Raw genomic sequence first — 21543 nt, forward strand, 5'->3', positions numbered from 1 at the left:
AATAATACTCAGACTTTGGTCAAACTCAAATTCAAACATTTCGTTTAGCTCAACAAATACACTAGATGCCAATATTTAGTCACAATATACAAACTATCAGAGGTCTCGTACGTTGTGAAGTCAACACTCAAATGAATGTAAGGTACAATGAACCCGGAAACTACGGCGTCAGTTGAGGGGCAAAACGCTCTAGAAAAACTTGGCTAGATCTTTAATTAATTCAGAACTCACCCTTGACATCTTGTGGTGTATTTCAATCACTACCTTCCACAATGGCGAGCTATTAGTTTATTTTTTCATTGAAAATTTTACAAGTTTTATTCAAACGAAAACATACAGAGGGGTTTTAACATAAAATTACTATTTTATTAAATTACTTGTACTCACATTTATCTTAATTGTTATAATGAACAAATACAGTACTTATGTACAGTATTTTGAATGTTAATATCTGTCTTATCTTTCCATTCCAACAATAATTTGCAGGAAAATATGACATATTTTAGAGATGGTTTGAATTACGATTAATTACGATTAATTTTTAAGCTGAGCTGTGATTAACTCGATTAAAAATTTTAATTGTTTGCCAGCCCTAATATTTACACATACGTGGAATTTAAGGGGGGCATACCCCCCCAGTGGCTGAAAAAGTAACTGATGTGGCTGAAAAAGTAAGTGCATGTAATTGACTTTCCTAGCTATATTTTTAAAATCAAGATTTTCCAGGTAAAATGTTGTCTACAAAAGTTGTAAAGCAATAAAACAACAAAAATGAATGAAATGAACAAAAAATTATACTTTTTTTAATGGGTCAAAATTATGTTTCGAACAGATCATGTGAGTAGCACCTTAGAGATTGTCATTTGATTTGCTTAGCCAAAACCACCTGAGGACAAGATGCAAGATTCATATTCGTAATTTTTTCAAACCACAGCTTTCAAAAGCGGTAACAACTACTGAGCGAGAACCAAGGATTGAAGATGCGGACCATGAAACGCCGGAGAGCACTGCCAATATGGTGAGCGGAGTTTCAGTTTGCCCCACTAAAGATGTTATTTGTACAACAGAGACACCACCGGGTGTACCATGTTCAATGGATGACGATATTGGTCAAGGATAGCTGTTCTAAGGTGTACAAGCATGGGCTAAGCTACTATCCGAGCATATATCTTGTAAGTTAATTTTATTGCTGACGCTGCGTGACGGGGTCATCAACATGTTGCCCCCCTGCCACAAAAGTCAAATTCCGCCTATGTATTTACAGTATATATAATTCATACGTAAAAGGGTTCAGGTTTCAAAGTGGGATTTTTACTAGAGTTACATTTTCACAGGATTATTACAAGTACAGTGTTGGGTTTTGGAAACAGGGTTTTAGCGTAGGGTTTAAAAAAAAAAAAAAAATTAGAGTTTAAATGGAGAGTTACGTGAAACATTAACTCTTGATTAAAAGTGCGAATTTTATTAGAGTTTGTTGTTCAAAGAAGGGATTTTACAAGTTTGGTTTCGAAATAGGGTTTTGAAAATTTGGGGGGTGAGTGAGATTTTAAAACAGGATTTTAAACTGTTGGGTTGGGATTTCAAAGTCAGGTTTTAAACAGTTTTAGGTTTTAAAGCTTGTTTTTTAAAACAGTTTTAATCAAGAACTAAGGTTTAAAAAACACTCGGTAGTTTGTCAGTTTTGGTCGATTTTAGCAACGCCAGTGGGCAAAAGCGGTGCTGTTTTACCTTAAGGAAGACTGTGTTTCCCATGAGGACCAGCACACCCCTGCAAAGTGTTCTAAAATCATCGCCTGCAGATGGATTAAACAACATTTCTGTTTCCAGCGGCTGTGTGAAGGATGAAAAGTGATAAGGTAATGAATCCAGCTGCGACTCAACAACAGCATAACAAGGTTGGCAACCGTGTGGCTAACCCCCCAACCCCGTCCGAATTCGTCAGTCCTAACGAGTTCGGTTGAGGCGGTGGGGGGTTCACTTGCCTGGAACTCCAGACAGTCTCGCAAACTGTTCCGCGGATCATATTTCCAAGGCGGAGCAAGCCACAGCAAACAGACAGCGGAGTGGACCAATCAGGGACGGGCGGACGTGACGTTGGTAAAGCGACAAGAAACTCTAGCGCGAGGAAATAAACATGCGAGGAGAACGGAGAAGTTCATTCAACATGGCTAGCGCGAGAAAGACTGTTAGTGTTCGCGACTCTATGTATTTTTGGTAATTTAGAACTGAATTTACCACAGATTGGAACATATTCTCGGCTCTCCCGTTCGCCATCTGTGTTGTTGTGGAGACAACTTCCGACGCACAAGAGTGACGTTGCTCGTTAAGAACACGTCACGCAAATAAACAAATCTGATTGCACGGTTACTTTCATTCGAGCTCGAGAGGCCAATGAGGAGCTGGGTCCCAGACTGTTCGCCCGGTGTTTTAAAAATACCGGGAGAACATTCTGGCCGTGCCAGGCAAAGGGGTCACACGAGCAAGTGAAAGCCAGGCCCATGTTTATTCTGTATATCCTGGAAGTCTTCCTTTTTTTTCCTCCTCGGACAAAACTTTTTGTCTCTTTTGTTGCTCTGCCATCGTTACAGAATTAAATAAGAGGTAAAACACAAACCTAAGTGACATTGTAAACTTTGCATCCCTCTTGTGGCCAAAATGTGAACTGTGGCACTTCAAGCATTTTTTTTTTGTCTGGCCAGCCGACATAATTTGGCATTGCAAACGACGGAAAAGCTTGTAAACAATGCAAAGAAACATGAGCGACCGCTTTGGGAATGGTTCCCTTAGTACGTCAGTTCCCAAAATGTGCTCTGGAGCGTCTTTGGGCGGGCATGAGGAACCTCAGCTTCTTCCAGAAAACTCTGTTGCTGTTGTTTTTCCTCCATATGAGCGCACCCTGCCTCCTCTTGATGAAACCTAGAGACTGCGGGAGGTGCCCATAATCCACAGGACCATCTGGGACGAGAAACATAATAGCTACTTAAATCAGTGGCTGTCACTGACAGCACTGACAGTCTCAAATGAACTGGACATCTATCGCTGTCAATGGCAGTGATGAGTGTACTCACCTATTTCCACGAGAATGACAGTGGGTGTGTTCCGCGTTAAAGCGTCATACAGCCCCAACTTTTGTTCATAACTCAGATGCCGCTCCTCCAAGTTGAAAGGCTGCCGCGCCCTGGCTTCATCCTCCTCTGCCGACGCCACTACAATAATTAGCCGGTGGCATTTGCGCACGGCTGCCGCCATGGCGTCTTGCGTGGCTGCCACGTCCAGCACATTATAAATACAGTTTTTGTTTTCATAGCGAGTGATGGGCTCTACACACGGGAGGCGGTGAGCGATGGCGAAAGTCATCGCCACTAAGCTCAAACCCAACACACGGGGTGCGATCCGACTGCAGTAGCAAACGACACGCTCCATGCTCTGCCTGTGCGTCATCGCTTGTCTCTGATTGTCTATGAATTTGAAAGGGAATTTTGACATTTCTAATGTATTTTATGATTAAAGGGCTAGGGATAGACCAATATGAGTTTTTCAGGACCGATACATTTTTATATGATGTTTATTTAAATTACACAAATAAAAAATAATAGCTCCAGAAGTGCCAAATATCCTAGACTCCGAAACATATCTTGCAAATTTGAATAAAAGGTTAAATAAATAGCTCTCCGGAAAAAAGTGTTCCAAAATATATATATATATATATATATATATATATTTATTTATTTATTTATTTTTTTACATGTTAATGTTCCACCGTGCCGCCAGTATAATGTAAATTATTTTTTAACAAGAATAACGTAGAAAAATGCTCGTCTTTATTTAATGTCCAGTCAAATCTACTCACTGCTGAGAACAAACGGACACACACACACACACACAATGAGTTTCCACAGCACAACAGTGTTAACAAGCTAAACGATGATTGACACATTTGGCGTCTTTGAAGGTAGCGCTGCTAAGCTTCTCTGGCAAGATCAAAGCTTCAACACCTGTCAATCATCGTAAACTTTAACAAGCAAAACCCGTAGTGCACTGCTGACCAAGAAAAACAGCAGGAAGGAGAGTGAGGCTGAAGAGCATGAAGCAGAAACACATAAATTTAACATATATATTTTTTAATTAACTCATTTTCTCCCAAAAATGTATAAATACGTCCTATTTTTAATTGTTTCAGTGTCCCAAAGACGTCTTTTACGTTGTTTTTTTTTCACAAGAGACATCTCTAGGTTCTGATGCAACTCTACTCCAAAGCACAATGCTGAAAATCCATTTTAAGCAATAAAACTGGCCACTGGAGGGCAGTAGCGCATTTGGTAAGACCCGCAACCCGATTCAACGGAACAAATGGCCGGGCCGCACGGCCGGGGCACCGGCGGAAGACGACCGAATGGACGACCAGGAGACCAAGCGGCGGACAACCGAGCAGAACAACCGGGAGGACGCCCGGGATGCCAGGCGTTGGACGACCGAACAGAACGACCGGGACCACCAGTGCAGCGGACGATGCCATTGAGTCCGTGCTGCTCGCCGAGCAGAGCCCGCGCCTCCGTGCTCGGCCGCTCGCGTCCCCCGCTACCTTCCAGTGTCCCGCGACACGCTGGAAATGCGCACGGCCAAACCAGTTCTCCCCAAGGAACACAACATTACCCACAGAATGGCGTACCGTACGCAGGCTATTTTTAGACCGTGACGTCGCATCGTAAAGCGGAAGTAAAGCCGAAGTGGGACATTATAGACCGCCCTCGCATAGACCCAACGTAAAAAGTGCTACTTTTCTCCGGTAATCTTTCAAAAACGAACATGCCGATCACGCATTGCTTTTTTGGAACTTGTAGAAACGACTCTAAACATTACGACACATGAAGATGTCTTCTTCATACGTTTCCGGAAACCAAAAACTCCAGAGGAAAATATGTGAAGACCGAATCAACTTGCGCGGACTTTAACACCAGCTCGGTGAATCCATTCACGTTTCATATGCAGTAAACATTATGTTGGGTTGGCATGGTCTTTCAGAGGACAAAGAGGTAAGCCATTTTTATATCTATACCTTATTTTTCTAGCGTAACGTTGTGCCGTACTGCTTCTGTCTGACACTGAATGACCTGAAAAGAATTACAATGGTATCTGACTGCCACTGTTACCGTTTCTGTTATATATATATAAAAAAACAACTTTAGTAAAGGGGAAGTGTAAATAAATTATCGGATTAAGATGTGTTATCAATGAAAAAATTAAAAGTGTTCGTTGGCTGTCACTGAGTAGCATTTGCGATCGCTACAAAAAGCTAACTAAATTACCCCCAAGAACGGTAAGAGACGTAGGACAACCAGAGGATATATAAGAAAGACAGGGCTGATGGTAAAGGATAGCTTGTTGAAACAGGAGAATGTCATTGTCAGTCGCGTCGATAAAAAAGCTAAAGCTATGCTTAGGTCGGCTCGTTTTTTTTTCGTCTTTTTCAGCCGTCGACACTAAAGCCATCTCTTTAACTGAACATTTTTATGTTCTTCCACATCTTTGCCAGTGAATTTAGCACCAGGCACATCATTTTCGGAGAGAATTGGTAAGTTTAACTCTGTAAACATCTCCTTCGTACATGATTTCCATTCATTTCCCATTAGGGACAAACGGTGGCTTGTCCTTACTTAGCAACAGTAGCTAATGGCATGAATATTAATGAGCGGAAGTGACGTGTTGCTTGCGGTACGCCATTCCCCTGGCGAACTCCGCCACGAGGCAGTGGTCACCACAAAAGAAAGACTAAAAAAAAAAAAACATCTTGATGAGACAGGCGGCGATGAGGGAAAAGTTTACCCCGGCTGTCGCGGCCACAACAGTGTCATCTCTCAGTTAAATAGTTTAGTTATATGTAAATAAATTGTTACTTTGCTATCAAAAGCTCTATTTGTCTTGTTGTTTATGTTATTTTGTAGAAGGAAAGTACTATTCAGATGTTTGGGATGTCACAAAAGAAAAAAATAGCTGTGTTAAAGTTATGTTCAAAATGTATGCTTTTACAAAAAGCTCAATTTCTCTGTTTTTTCATCACAAATTGGAAAATTGCTCAAACTAAGCTATTTTCTAAGGCTGATTTCTAAAGAATGGAAAAAGATATGAACTTTTTTTTCCTGCTAAAAGAAGAGTCTTTCTTTTGGTGGGTTCCATTTTATATAGCAATAGAACAATTTTCTGTGGGCCTTGCAAAATCAGTCCAACGGTCCAACAGTAAAATGGCCGGGAGCGAAGGGGGTTGCACCGGTGAAAATGGCTGGGAGTGAATGAGTTAAAAACCTGATCCTTTTCATCCGATTCCGATACTCTGAAAAATGGCGCAATCTCTAGTCCCTATCCCTAGTTTTAAATGGACATTTTCATATCGGCCGATCAGATTAAAATTTTTTTTTAAAAGTCCGATACCGATATAAGCAGTGTTGTTTTCGTCAACGATGACGATAACGCGCTGAAAACGTGTCTAAACCATAACGACATGGATGCCAGTTGTCGTCTGACAACATGAGAACAAGATGAAAATTACCTGGTCTTTCCTTTGGAAAGATCAGGTAGTGAGATTCTACAACTTCCTCCCTATACAACATTTTTTCCCCCCCAAATCAACAGAAAATGACTAGATATCAATAGGACGTGCCCCCCAAATGTCCACGATTGCATTGCCGCTTATGGAGAGTGATGCCATTAACGTCCATGGACGTCCAAACTTCCCATTCATTTCCAATGGCATTTCTTCATGTTTGTTCATTCTATTGATGCCATTGTACCTGGATTCCATTGACGCTTATGTATGTTGATACCATTGACGTCCATGGACGTCCAAATTTTTTCCTATTCATTTTCAATGGGAATTTTTTTTGTTCCCCAAATCAACAGAAAATGACTAGATATCAATAGGACGTGTCCCCCAGATGTCCACGATTGCATTGACGCTTATGGAGGGTGATGCCATTGAAGTCCATGGACGTCCAAATTTTTCCCATTCATTTTCAATGGGATTTTTTTTTTTTTTCCGAACATCAACAGATAATGACCAGATTATCAATAGGACATGTCCCCCAAACTTCCCCAATTCCATTGACGCTTATTAAGGGTGCCGCCATTGGCGGCCATGGACATCCAAATTTCCCATTCATTTCTAATGGGATTTAATTTGTTTAATACAATTGATAGGCATGTTTGTCCATTCTATTGATAGCCTTGGGCGGGGCTACAATCTGTATAGCCACACAGGAAAGACCAGGTGTAATTTCTCCAGAAATTGCAGTTTCTAGTTAACCATGGTTTCCTCCATAAGTTCAAAATATGTGGTATTTTCTTTTGAACACATTTAGCAGTGTTTGGTCATGTCACTCATTGTCGACTAAAACTGGACAAAGTTTGTCTGAGTTTTTGTTGACTAAAATTAGACGAAGACGAAAACATTTTGAAATAACTAAAATATGACTAAGGCTAATAAGTATTTTCATCCAAAAGACTAAGAGTAAGACTAAAACGAAAATGTATATGTCTGCCAAAAACAACACTGGATATTAGTCAAATTTCCAAATATTGGCCCGATTTATCGGCCGCACGATATATCCTCCAGCTGATATATCGGTCTATCTCTAATTAAAACCATAATCTAATCAAGTCGCCGCAATCAGTGAACACTAAACATATTTGGGAAAATGCTCAAGAGATTACAAAATGAAAGAAAACTTTCCTGAGATATTCACCTGAGCGCCACCAAGTTCACATTTTTGTTTATATCCTGGTAATATTGCTGAGAATTATCATAAAGAATGTGCTAGTCGCACACCGCTGAAGTGATGCGCTCCTCCATTTTAAGAACTTGTGGAGTGTGGACATGATATTCGGGTTGTCTATTGTCCTCGCAGGTGATTTGTCAATAAACAAAACCGTTTTGTAATAATAATAAATAATAATTTAAAATAATAATTTTTTTAGAGCTTGGTCACTGCGACAGAACTACTAATGTCCTGTATCGGTTGGCTGCAAGAAGGGGGCGGTTTTCGCCTCTTTGCGTTCTTGCCATAGAAAATGAATTGAACGTGAACGACGTCGCCTCCAGTGTTTCGAGCCTATGAGTCGTTCCGTCCCCTACCTTCTCCCGGGCTGTCATCTCGGCCCGCGATGAAGAGGCGGTAGCCGTGTCTGTCCTCCAGCTGGCTGGGCAGCGTCCGAAGGGCGAAGTCGGCTGCAGTGCTCCAGCTCGTCCCTGAGGCGGGGACTGCGCTCACCAAGGCGTCGTACGGAATCTGGTCTGCATCTGGGCACCCGGAACCACAAAGATGTTATTCAGTCACTTTCCGACATTGTCTGGGACAGTGTTTAAGCTGTTCACGCTTATGAGTCAACAGAATCTGCCAGCATAACATAACTGCTAACGCCACTCTGTCTTGAAGAAAAAGCCCAACAGAGACTCTACTTCCTGAGGATTCTCAAGAAGAATAACTTGAGATCTGAGCTAATGGTGTCCGTCGACATCTGCTCGGTGGGGCCAATGCTGAGCCAGGGAATCTTGCTGTGGTTCTCCAGCTACATGGTCATCAACACTGCCCAGATACTAACTGGCTGCCCTCTTCTGTCTCCTTTTAATCGCTGTCAAACATTTTAATTATTATACAGTTTTGTGGTTTTGACATCAATTTGGTACAAATACTTGTTCTGTTGTTCCTTCATAAGTGTTAAGGTTATCCCCCTAAAAACTGGCTTAAAAGCATGCCAGAGACAAGAACCGTTTTTTTTTTCACAAGTAGAGAAGGTCCTGTTTGACTGAGAGCAAATGTAAAGAAACCTAAGCACAAACATATCCCGGTAAATTCCCGTGTAAGGTAAAGCGGGATTTACTCGCGTCATTGCTTTCACTCTTGTAGAGATATCCCGGGAATGACGCGGGTTGGACTCTTTCACAAACTTGTCCCGTGTTGCCCACTGGCGCTCTCTGTGCAGGGAGTACTGCTGGCACGATTATATAACCTGGACATTACATCATTTTTAGTCGGCATCCGCTGTCACAATGTTGGCCAAATCTTGGTTTGTTGCAGAGCCTGTTGTGGGAGCGTTCCTGACGTAGTAACTGCAGCCAATTCAAGCTCATTAAGACTGTATTTGAACCTTGGCGATCCAAGAGAAGGGTGCCGAGATATTAACTTGCTGGGCGCCATTCGACACCTCTGCCGCCCATGTTTTGAAATCCCCTACATCGTGCTGGTATTTGAGTGTATTTGTCTTATCGGTTCTCTGCCTACCACTCAGGTTAGTATTATTGATACCCGTCGACCTACTGTCACGGACCCATGGTGTTATTCCCCCTAATCGGCGATCGCGTGTATTTTTGTTTGTATTTAATAAACCATGGACAAATCCCTCCGTTGTTTTCTGCTTTGAGGTACAACCTTGTTACCGCAGTTGCGGACCCTAACATTGGCCACAAAATAAACCACACACTTCCAATGATGGACGATGGACTCTCTTCCTCAGGTGAAACCCTGATCCGGTAGCAATTTAATTTTGTTGTGTTTCCAGTTTAACTATTTCCAGTTTGCTTTGTCGATCATTGCGATGTTTGTTTACCACTTTTCGTCTTCCGTCTGCGAAGAAAGAGGAAGTGACAATCTGCCTGCTATGATAGCTACGTCATCAGCCATCGTGCTGTGACCCGGGAATTTAACGCATGCTTTCACATACACCTCGTCCCGGGAAAGTCCCTGGCATTATACTAAGATGCGAGTCGTGAAATGTCCGCATAATCCCCGTGTCAGTCGACTCGGGAAATTGCTTTCACATACAAGGGCTGCTCGTTTATATCCCGGAATTTTAACGGTGATTAGGCGTATGTGAAAAGGGCTCTAGACTACCCCCAGTTCTTTGTTTGTTGTTTCTTTTTTCTTCACATCAGAACAATACGTCGGTTTTCAGCCAAGTTGCAGACTTTGATTTAGCACACAGCCCAGCCCTCAGTCTTAGCACTCAGGGTGGAGCTACAAGCAAACATTAAATACAACTTCAAAACGTAACAATATAAAGAAAGTAGAAATGAGTTGACATGTTTGCACACTTACTCTAACGATTAGATAAGGTTACTTATTTTGTGTATTTTGTATGTAGTTAATCTGTATGTATAATATCACTACCATTGAGGGATTATTTCTCATGGAATAATCTATGCACAGTTTACCTGAACATAAGCACTGTATTTTTATAAATAACACCATTTATAAGCTACGTGAGTTCACACTCAAGCGCAAACATCACACTGATCCACTATAGACCAGAGTCATAAACATTATTTAATTAATTAATACCCTGCATACGGAAATGCGGGGCTCTCCTCTGGACCGATCATATCACGAAGGAATGAGACTGCAGCGCTGGACTCCAATTCCCAACAGTGCTTAACATTTTTGTACTTCTGTTAATCTTTTAGATAAAAATCAAAACCAGGCAGTTTTGACTAATTGAACAGTTTCCACCGCACTACATAAAAGAACGGTGTTAAACTGTTAGCTTCTCCTTTGCCGGGGAGAACTAGTGGTATACATGTCAAATATCGATGTTAACTGGTAGTTATGAAGATTAATGAATTAACTGTGATTAATTGCAATCAAACAATAAATATTTTTTAGGTTATCTACTGTATATAATATAGACCTTAAGACTAAGTCCTTAGTGTTATTTTACATATGCCAAATAGAGCTATTTGCTATTGCCACATATTGTATTATTGACGTACAGTGATCCCTCGCTACTTCGCGCTTCAAACTTCGCACCCTAAATCCATCGCGGATTTTTTTTCAATTAATAAATGAATAAATACAGATGAGCTGTCCTGATCCGATCACAAGTGTCACTCTCCCTACCGCTGCTTTTCTTGGTCAGGCAGTTCACTGGAGTTATTAAAGTTAACGATGATTTCCAGACGTTTGATCTTGCCAGAGAAGCTTGGAAGCCAAAACTTCAAAGTACCACATGCGTTAATCATCGTTTAGCTTGTTAAACAGTTGCTGTGGCAACTCATTGTGTCGTATTTATATGTATATTTATATTGTATTTATACGTCTTTTATGTTTTTTTTTTGTTTTTGTTTTTTCAAAAAAGACATCTCTGGGTTGTGATTCAATTTAGCTCAAAAAGCACAAAGCTAAAGATCCATTTTAAATCAATAAAACTGGCCACTGGAGGGCAGTAGCGCATTTGGTAAGACCTGCAACCCCATTTAAGGGCAACGAATGGCCAAGCCGCAGAGAGGGGGGATGAAGCCACACGGCCAGGGGCAGGCGGAAGACGACCGAATGGATGCCAGGCGGCGGACGACCGAGCAGAACAACCAGTAGGACTATTAGTAGTTAGTAGATATTACTAGTGTAGTTAGGCGCTCAATGGATTTCTTGTTGTTGTTTGTGTTTCTTCTCTTTCTTCTCTTGTGTTTCTTTTCTTCTGTTTCCCCATAACCCCTTCCTGTTTGCTGTATTGTCATAATAAATGAGGTATGTTGAATGATCATAAAGGGAGTATGTCAGACTCTCAATGTGAAACATTAAAACTGTTCCAACTATCCGGGCACTTAGACGTCCATTCTCCATGTCAAACAGCTGAACAGGACAGGTTAAAAAAAAAAAAAAAAAAAAGAACAACTAGTAGGGGTGGGGAAGGACGACCGAGCAGAACGACCGGGACCACTAGATGCCTTTTGAGTCCGTGCTGCTCGCGAGCAGATTCCGCAGAGACTCAAAAATATTCATCTTTATGAGACAGACGGCGATGAGGGAAAAGTTTAACCGGCTGTCGCGGCCAGAACAGCGTCATCTTTCAGTTAGTTATGTGTAAATAAATTATTACTTTGCTATCAAAAGCTCTATTTGTCTTGTTGTTTATCTTATTTTGTAAAATGAAAACATTATTCAGATGTTTGGGATGTAAATAAAGCACAAAATAGCTGTGTATAAGTCAAAGTTATGTTTGAAACGTATGCTTTCACAAAAAGCTCAATTTCTGTTTTTTCAACGGAAATGGAAAGTTGCTCAAACTAAGCTATTTTGTAATGCTGATTTCTAAAGAATGGAAAAAGATATGAACTAACTTTTTTTCTGATGAAAGAAGAGAGTCTAATCTTTTTTTGGTGAGTTCCATGTTTAAATAGCAATAGAACAGAATTTTCTGTGGGCCTTGTAAAATCAGTCAAAATCCAGTAAAACAGCCGGGAGCGAAGGGCCTTGCTCCGGTGAAAATAGCTGGGAGTGAATGAGTTAATAAAGACAAGCATTTTTTTACATGATTCTTGTTTAGAAATAATTCGGTGGGACAATAAGATGATTAAAACTTCTAATTATTACATTTGAAGTGCTAAAAAAACATTTATTAAATATATACAGTGCCTTGCAAAAGTATTCGGCCCCCTTGAACCTTGCAACCTTTCGCCACATTTCAGGCTTCAAACATAAAGATATAAAATTTTAATTTTTTTGTCAAGAATCAACAACAAGTGGGACACAGTCATGAAGTGGAACAAAATTTATTGGATAATTTAAACTTTTTTAACAAATAAAAAACTGAAAAGTGGGGCGTGCAATATTATTCGGCCCCCTTGCGTTAATACTTTGTAGCGCCACCTTTTGCTCCAATTACAGCTCCAAGTCGCTTGGGGTATGTTTCTATCAGTTTTGCACATCGAGAGACTGACATTCTTGCCCATTCTTCCTTGCAAAACAGCTCGAGCTCAGTGAGGTTGGATGGAGCGTGTTTGTGAACAGCAGTCTTCAGCTCTTTCCACAGATTCTCGATTGGATTCAGGTCTGGACTTTGACTTGGCCATTCTAACACCTGGATACGTTTATTTTTGAACCATTCCATTGTAGATTTGGCTTTATGTTTTGGATCATTGTCCTGTTGGAAGATAATCTCCGTCCCAGTCTCAGGTCTTGTGCAGATACCAACAGGTTTTCTTCCAGAATGTTCCTGTATTTGGCTGTATCCATCTTCCCGTCAATTTTAACCATCTTCCCTGTCCCTGCTGAAGAAAAGCAGGCCCAAACCATGATGCTGCCACCACCATGTTTGACAGTGGGGGTGGTATGTTCAGGGTGATGAGCTGTGTTGCTTTTATGCCAAACATATCGTTTTGCATTGTGGCCAAAAAGTTCAATTTTGGTTTCATCTGACCAGAGCACCTTCTTCCATATGTTTGGTGTGTCTCCCAGGTGGCTTGTGGCAAACTTTAAACGAGACTTTTTATGGATACCTTTGAGAAATGGCTTTCTTCTTGCCACTCTTCCATAAAGGCCAGATTTGTGCAATGTACGATTGATTGTTGTCCTATGGACAGACTCTCCCACCTCAGCTGTAGATCTCTGCAGTTCATCCAGAGTGATCATGGGCCTCTTGGCTGCATCTCTGATCAGTTTTCTCCTTGTTTGAAAAGAAAGTTTGGAAGGACGGCCGGGTCTTGGTAGATTTGCAGTGGTCTGATGCTCCTTCCATTTCAATATGATGGCTTGCACAGTGCTCCTTGAGATGTTTAAAGCTTGGGAAATCTTTTTGTATCCAAATCCGGCTTTAAACTTCTCCACAACAGTATCTCGGACCTGCCTGGTGTGTTCCTTGGTTTTCATAATGCTCTCTGCACTTTAAACAGAACCCTGAGACTATCACAGAGCAGGTGCATTTATACGGAGACTTGATCACATACAGGTGGATTCTATTTATCATCATCGGTCATTTAGGACAACATTGGATCATTCAGAGATCCTCACTGAACTTCTGGAGTGAGTTTGCTGCACTGAAAGTAAAGGGGCCGAATAATATTGCACGCCCCACTTTTCAGTTTTTTATTTGTTAAAAAAGTTTAAATTATCCAATAAATGTTGTTTCACTTCACGATTGTGTCCCACTTGTTATTGATTCTTGACAAAAAAATTAAATTTCATATCTTTATGTTTGAAGCCTGAAATGTGGCGAAAGGTTGCAAGATTCAAGGGGGCCGAATACTTTTGCAAGGCACTGTATGTATACATAAAAGTTTTGTTTTTACTTATACTTTAGGGAAAAAAGTGAAAAAACATGTCTTATATGTATCTCTTTCGAATGCTAAATTTGAAGAAATACATTGAACACTACTTTGTGGTTTTTCACTTATTGAGGCGGGTTCTGGTCCCCATTAATCGTGCAAAATGAGGGATCATTGTATTCCGTTATCCCATGAAGTTACTTTATGTCTCATTCAATCATGGATTGGACATCTATGGCGGTCAATGGCAGCCATTGCGTGTTACCTTGCTGAATGACAAAATATCCGCTAATCTTCCTGTACGCCAACACCACATCCACCTTGAAGTAGCTCAACAGCAAAACCAGAAGAAGAAATAAAAGCAGGGAAGCCACGCCCACTGCCACGCCGCTGTGAAACCAGGTTTGATTGGCTGGAGAGAGACATATTTGGCGGTATGTATCTAAGCAGGCAATTTTTCCCAGTTTTTTTCTGTGAATGTTTTAATTTAAACGTGTTACCTTTTATGAGCTGCATGAAGCAGTCTTCCGCCCCTTGAGAGTTTTGGATCCGACAGCGAATGGAAACGTTGAGGAAACGAGGAAGGACTCTGGAGATGGTCAAGGTGGACTCCCCGAAGGTTTGATTTTGCTTTTGAATGCTGGGAGGGAAGGGCGGGCACAGGTGTTTTGTACATACCAGTGGCACGTTTAAGGTGAAGGGAGATCAACTCACGAGAGAAAGGATTCCTGGAGCTCCGGGTCAACGTCGGCGAAAGTCCCGTTCACCATCCAGAACACGAGCAACTCTTTATCAGGCTTCACTAAGGCCAAGCACTTCAGTTCCACACGTGCACCTGACACCATAGTCTTATTAAATACTTAAGCATTGGCTGCCATTGACGACAATAGGCGTCCAATCCATTTTGACAGGGAGAGGCTAATCGCTGCCAGCCCTCATAATTAAGATCAGTGACAGTGAAGAAGTTAAATGTAAATTGGCTAGTCATAATCCCTGATTCTGTTAGCTAGTTAGTGAGTGTGTGCGTCTTTCAACTCACCCAGGTTCACGGCAAGCACCTTTTCCTGTTGCTGTATCACCTTGGGCTCACTTGGAAATGTGAAGTCTAAACCCAAAAGATATGGTTGATATGCAAAATGTTTCTAACAGTATCGCATATGACAAATTTATCAAGAAATCATGATTGTTGTTGTAATTTTTTCAAACATGGGTTTTGAATTAGTTATACTCTTAATTTAGGGTTTGAGTTTTAGTGTGTTTTTAGCATGGGTTAGGATTTAAAATTAGGTTTTAAAACTAGGACTAGAGGTCTAAAATAGGGTTTAAAAATTGGGATTGAGTTCCAATGTAGGGTTTCAAACAAGGGTTTAGTTTTCACGATTAGGGGTTTAAACTAGGGCATAGACTCCACCATCAATTGACAAGACAGCTCCCAAAGACATTGTTCCACGCCTTCCCGTAGGGGGCCGGCCCAAGCAGAACGTTGAGTTGGCTTTCACTGTGATAAACTCAAACACTCGCTGCGCTCTAACGTCAGATTTAGGTGGAAATAGGACAGAGGTTTTACTGCATACAAGCAGACAGAAGTGTCTCAAAAGTGATTTGGTCGAGGATTCAAGGTAATAATTATATTTAATAGCAGCATGCATGCACTTTGAAACGTTGTGAAAAAATCAGTGGATAAAATTATTGTAATTGGCTTGAAATATTTACGTAAAATGAATGATAACTGCCCGTTTTTTGCTTTTAACCGAGAACCTAGACTGTTTTACGTTCATATCGATAGAAATTCCGTGATTTAAGCATTTTCAACTTAAAAAGCTCTTTTTTTCGTGATGTCCGCCATGTTTGATTACAGAATACGGTAACTTTTGCCTGAAATATCTAGGTAAAATGAACGATAACTGCCCGTTTTTTGCTTTTAACCGAGAATCTAGACTGTTTTACGTTCATATTTATAGAAATTCTGCGATTTAAGCAGTTATTTACAAGAATTTTCAACTTAAAAAGCTCTTTGTTTTGTGACGGCCGCCATGATGGATTTTGAATCTCTACACAAAAGTGGAAATCAACCTAAAAAAGTGCAAATTTTGCTTTTGTTGAGTAAAATTACGATGATGCATGCGAGGGGTGTACTCACTTTTGTGATACACTGTATGCATTAGAGAGGTCCCTGTTTTAGTTTTAGGTCGCTAGCGGCTTTGGTTTAGAAAATATTTCAATTTTAACTTTTTGAAAATAGGCCCCCTATGGATCTGCCCCGAGCAACTGATTGTGAGGTATATGACTAGGGTTATGTTTTTAAATTAGGGCTTCATACTGTGGCATATGTTTCAATCACATTAAAATAAAAAAACACTATATGATATGAATAATGAATTGCAACTAATTTGAGAATAACCGTCAAAATTCATTTAGTAATTTGAAATTTTTTTTTTATTTGTGCACCCACCATCGATATCCAGCTTGATGCTGCGCGCCGACGTATAGTTCTTGCCGTCGATGCTGACGTCCACCAGGCAAGTGTACGTGCCACCATCCTCCAATGTGATCTTGCGTAGCATCATGTCGTTGTTGTTGATTACTCTGGCGGGCTCTCCGACTCGCTCCACCGGATGGCAGTCCTGCACATGCACATGCACAGTAGCCAAGGGCGTTGGTTTGCATAGGGACAGTAGGGACATAACACGACCGACTTTTGAGGATACTCAAAGTGTTCCCACCAACTTTTCAGCAACCTTATTTGAATTATATAATGACTTCAGTTATATAAGTAATTCAGATAGTCTTTCCATATGTTGGAAGGATAGAATTGGCCCGATCATTATGAAGTGAATTATTATGTCATGTTATTATCACAGACTTCATAATAATATTGTCGGGTCAGATTCGACCTTCACTGCGCTACGCCTTCAAGTAGGGGCCCATCCCACAATCCGCTTCAGTTATTCGCAGTCGGTCGCAGTGACACATGCAGCGATCCAACGCTGGATTTAGGTTGAAAAAGTACGAAAGCTGTACCACATATTTTGCTTTTAACCAAGAATTGAGACTGTTTTGCGTCCATATCGATAGAGAATTCAGGGATTTAAGCATTGATTCACAAGAATTTTCAACAAAAAAAACTCTTTGTCCGTGATTCCACTCGTTCTGATTTGACGGCCACACCAACAATGCAGGCCCCCAATTAACCGGCCCGCACCACGTGTCCCGTCAATATCATTTTGAAGTATATGGTTATTATGTCATTGTGTTCAGGCTAACATTTACCCCTTTTCATTTGCTGAATGTGCTGGTCCATTTTCCCCCTCAAACGCACGTTTGATTGGCTGATGACTTGTATTTATAGTATTTAAAATGCATTCATTTTCTACATTATTTATTTAAACATACTTTATCTGCATCCTATGAAGACATCATAGTCAAGGTTATGTTTTAATTTTTTGTTGTGTTTAGCTGTACTTGTGGACAAAAACAGTGCTGTTTATCTGAACGAAGTCTCCATTTTCATTTATTTTTGTTAATCCCTAAATAAGAAGTTTTCTCAGTTATAATAATTTATTTAGACAGACAATGTTCAGTGGTCTTAAGACAAATGTTTAATTTTTTTGCATTCCTGGATAGTTAAGAGATGATTGACAAGTTTGTATTTACTGAGCCTCAGTATAATTTAAGTTGCATGCAAATATTGCAATTTAAGTTTGCTAATAAAATTTAGACATTTATTCTGACGTTTTCAAAATGTTTCTTTAGTAGTTTTGGAAAACAAACGTGGTGGCTACCACTACTACGACAATTTAGTGTTTTAAGGTTTTGTTAAGAATTTCTGTGGTATTTTTTTGGACATGTATTTTCTAATGGGTGCACATTTTAGTTAATATTTGTCTGAATATTTACTGGATTTTGATTTTCTAATTTGAGGTAACGACCACAGCTGTTTATGATCTGGCACCTACCATTCTGGAGGGGGGAAATTTAAGTATATTTAATTATCACGGTTTGGGATAAATTTTTCACTGTTTGTTTGAATGCACAGTAGGTTACTTGATTATTGTTTGAAGTTAATGTGTAATTTTGTAATTTGTGTAATTTTTCCATTTGTTGTTGTTTAATTAAGTTAACAATGTTTGGTTAATTTGTTGTCGTCCTTATTCAAGCAGCCCCAGAGATGAGTCTGGAGGTTAGTTTGGCTGAAGCCTTTTGTTATATTGACCTCATTTATGTTGGGCCCTAGATGTTTTGTTAAATTGGTTTTCTTTTGTGACTTTATGAAATTGAATTTTCACCTAAGTTGAAACACCAGCATACCTGTCAAGCAGAGGCCGTTGGCAATCTTACAAATAGTAACGTATGCTCTTACAAATTGATCACTAATCTTACAACGATTTGTATGGCATGCAATATAAAACAAAAATAAAACTCAATTTTTAAAATAATATGAACTTATTGGTTATATTGTCACATATAACCTGGTGCAATCAAAGAACAATATCTTCAGCTATACATCATGATTACTAAAATTTAACAGTGACTTTTGTTATAATTGTATGTCGCACTTTTGGCAATTTCTATCATGTCTTTTGATGGCTGCACTTCATGGCACTTCAGCTCGCAATTCAATTTGACTTGAAGGTAGTTCGTTAGTGTTATCAATTATAAATTAAAAAGGTCAGTTGATAAAATTGACTTACCGATGCAATTTTTGAGTCAGGGAACATTTCTTTTGCTAATTCTGAGAAGTGATCAGCAATAGTTGCAGGCAAATTGTGTTCGGCAACAAATTGGCAGAAAAAAAATCTCCACTTTCGTCACTTTTCATTCTGCAGACTGCATCTTTATGACCAGTGTAGTTAATCTTATTTTAAAAAAGTAATTAATTGCCATTACAAATTACTTCTCCCAAAAAGTAATTGAGTTAGTAACTCAGTTACCTGAATGTAAGAGTGATAAGTTACTTATCAGACTATCAGACCTCTTAAACTACTGAAATGCAAAGAAAACTGTTTTAGCACAGTTACTTCTATAACACATACAAAAACTGATTTTCATTCAAAATTGTATTTTTTCAATGATTTGCAAAATAAAAGTTAACAAAAACAGCAATAACCCATCTCCATCTCCTAATCCCCCCCCCCCCCCCCCCCTCATTTCCTCACATACTAAATGCCAAATCTCAATTTTAACTACTTAAGAACATAGGATATGTATTAAAATTGAAGTTAATGTAAACATTTACTTTTTTTTAAAAAAAATCTATAATAAAGATATAGATAACATACATTCAGAAAAATAAGTACAAATGACTTATATTTTGCAGAGTGAACTAGAATATAATTTGAAGATCGCACATACATTGACTTTTTTAAATCATATGTAAATGGATAAGTAGCCTAACATAAATGAACAAATATAAGTCCAAAGTGCACATTGACAGCTAAGATGTTCTGAACCTCCCCATCAGAGTAAATAAAACTAAATATGATAAATAAGCCTCCTTAACTGTTTTGTTGCTCTTAAAGATTTGATCCATTTTATGTTGCATTGACCTTTTTTTGTTGCATTAATTCAACAAGGTTTTTGTTTTTGTTTTTTGCTTTTCCAGAAAACATGTACATTTGAACCAATCAGAGCTAACCATCTCTGCTGATCACATGTCACTATGTCAGCCAATTGAACGGATAAATGATTCCAGGGGTTTTGCTTTGCTGGTCATCATCGTCAGACTCAGATAACTGCAGCAGCTCGGGAAACCTCCATGCCGTCCGTGGAATGAAGTCAATGATAAATATTGGTGGAAACGGATTACGCTACACAAGCACTTTATTATGCTTGTTGTTAACACTTGTTCATGTAAATCTGATGTTGGTAGATTGTTTTCTTCTTGGTGCTGAAATGCATGTGTAGCTTTTTTTTGTTTGTTTTTTACATAGCGCTTTGACAGTTGCTGTCATATTTTCGGAATCAAAGCACCGTGTACCGGAACAGCATTCCGGCCCTGAATCTTATACAGGAACTGTGTTCCTGACCGTTCTGGCCCACTTTCATCCCTGGTCCTGTCTCCAACAAAAAATGTACATGCAGGTTATGCTGTTATATCATCCCGACCAATGTAGAGCCCAAACCTATGCCCTTGACAGTAGGTTTGTACTTGATTTGCTTTCTAAGAATGATTTACAATACAGGTGTCAAACTCAAGGCTAGATCCAGCCCGCCACATGATTTTGTTTGTCCCACAAAGGTAAATCATATGCATGCAATTAATGTCTCTTGCGAAAATGACAAAATTGCCTGTTTTTGTCACCTTCAACCATCGTGTGTTACTGGTGTTGTCTAGTTGCAGGACATGTTCCAGCTTGCAGGGAAGGCTTTTTATGACCCCCAGAGGGAACCTCTTTTCCTCAGCCGCTGGAGGACAAAGTCCAGTGAACACAGACACCCGAAAGTCCACTCTGACTGTTCTGTTTTCCCTTCTTGAGAGCACAAAAACACTCCATTAGGCCTTCGTCACATTTCGAGAGATGGAGGTGTTTTTACGTACGTGCTCTCACAGCTGTAGGTGCCATTATGGGATGTCAGCACAGGCAGGAAATATAAAATCCCGTCCCTGACTTCCACGCCCGAGGGCAGAGATGCCGTTGTCCCGGCGGCGTCTCCTTCCCGCGCCCAAGTGATGTTGCCGTGAACGTGACCGCTCACTTTGGGACACTTGAGCATCAGGAGGTGACCCTCGCTGACTTGGTAAAGGTCTGGTTGCCCCTCATGGCCTATAAAAGAGGCACAGACCCAAATTTAAGACTAGGAAAAAAATGCAGATGATTCATTTTAATGTTGTACAACTTTTTTGTTTGTTCGTTTGTTTTTTACCAAGAAGTATGAACCATATGTCAAAGACTTTTAGAGGGAAAAAACAATCAACAAACCCCAATTTAGAAAAAATGGTGAACAAGTTATGAAAATGTAAAAAATGGTCAACGTTTGAAAGATCGTTGCCATTCCTCCAAGTGAAAATGGATTGGGTGTCTATCGCTGTCAATGGCAGCCAATGTGTTACGTCATACTTAAAAATAGATACATTTAAAAAAAAAAAAAGTTTTTTACCTGATTCCAATCCTCTGTTTAACAGATGAATGTGGAATGATTGATGATAGTTGGAAAAGTAATTTAATTACTGATTATTGGTTAGACCTCAATTATTATCGAAGTATCTAAGTTACTTTAAAAGTAACTTTTGAGTTACTTTTTACCATTTTTTTCTGCCTTTGCTGCCTTAACATAAGAATGACAACAGAAAAATGTCATCGCATATATCGTATTGGCCCGAATATAAGACGGCCCTGATTATAAGACTTTTTCAAGACTCAAGTTTGAAAAAAGACTTTTTGAACACCAAATTAATTTTTATACAGAAAATAATTACAGTACATCTGAAACAAATGATTATACCAATATATTTGAGAGAAAAAGCATGTTATTTTGCCTCATTCAAATCTTAATATCTGAACATTTAAATATGTTAA

The 21543-nt window shown here is 39.7% G+C and overlaps 1 protein-coding gene across 1 annotated transcript; it reads right to left on the bottom strand.

Moving 5' to 3' along the window:
• Positions 1-517: 517 nt before the first annotated feature.
• On the bottom strand, positions 518-20781 carry LOC130926768 (interleukin-1 receptor type 1-like). Its single transcript, XM_057851952.1, has 10 exons — positions 20565-20781; positions 20328-20496; positions 16479-16650; positions 15066-15131; positions 14741-14861; positions 14539-14666; positions 14292-14453; positions 8126-8290; positions 3069-3263; positions 518-2955 (listed from the first exon to the last, which is right to left on the bottom strand). Exons 1-10 carry the CDS (start codon positions 20738-20740, stop codon positions 2792-2794), a joined length of 1518 nt encoding a protein of 505 aa, XP_057707935.1. The 5' UTR covers positions 20741-20781; the 3' UTR covers positions 518-2791.
• Positions 20782-21543: the final 762 nt, after the last annotated feature.

Source organism: Corythoichthys intestinalis, chromosome 12, assembly GCF_030265065.1.
Source record: "Corythoichthys intestinalis isolate RoL2023-P3 chromosome 12, ASM3026506v1, whole genome shotgun sequence".
Lineage (NCBI taxonomy): Eukaryota > Metazoa > Chordata > Actinopteri > Syngnathiformes > Syngnathidae > Corythoichthys > Corythoichthys intestinalis.

What these genes read in the sequence shown, in the direction of transcription:
- LOC130926768 (XM_057851952.1), bottom strand. Translation starts at nt 20,740, where the DNA reads ATGCTCAAGTGTCCCAAAGTGAGCGGTCACGTTCACGGCAACATCACT. An exon ending in ACCTACAGCTGTGAGAGCAC is followed by an intron (nt 20,497 to 20,564) that starts GTACGTAAAAAC and finishes TGTGCTCTCAAG; the next exon opens with AAGGGAAAACAGAACAGTCA. An exon ending in GGCGGAAGACTGCTTCATGC is followed by an intron (nt 14,454 to 14,538) that starts AGCTCATAAAAG and finishes CATACCGCCAAA; the next exon opens with TATGTCTCTCTCCAGCCAAT.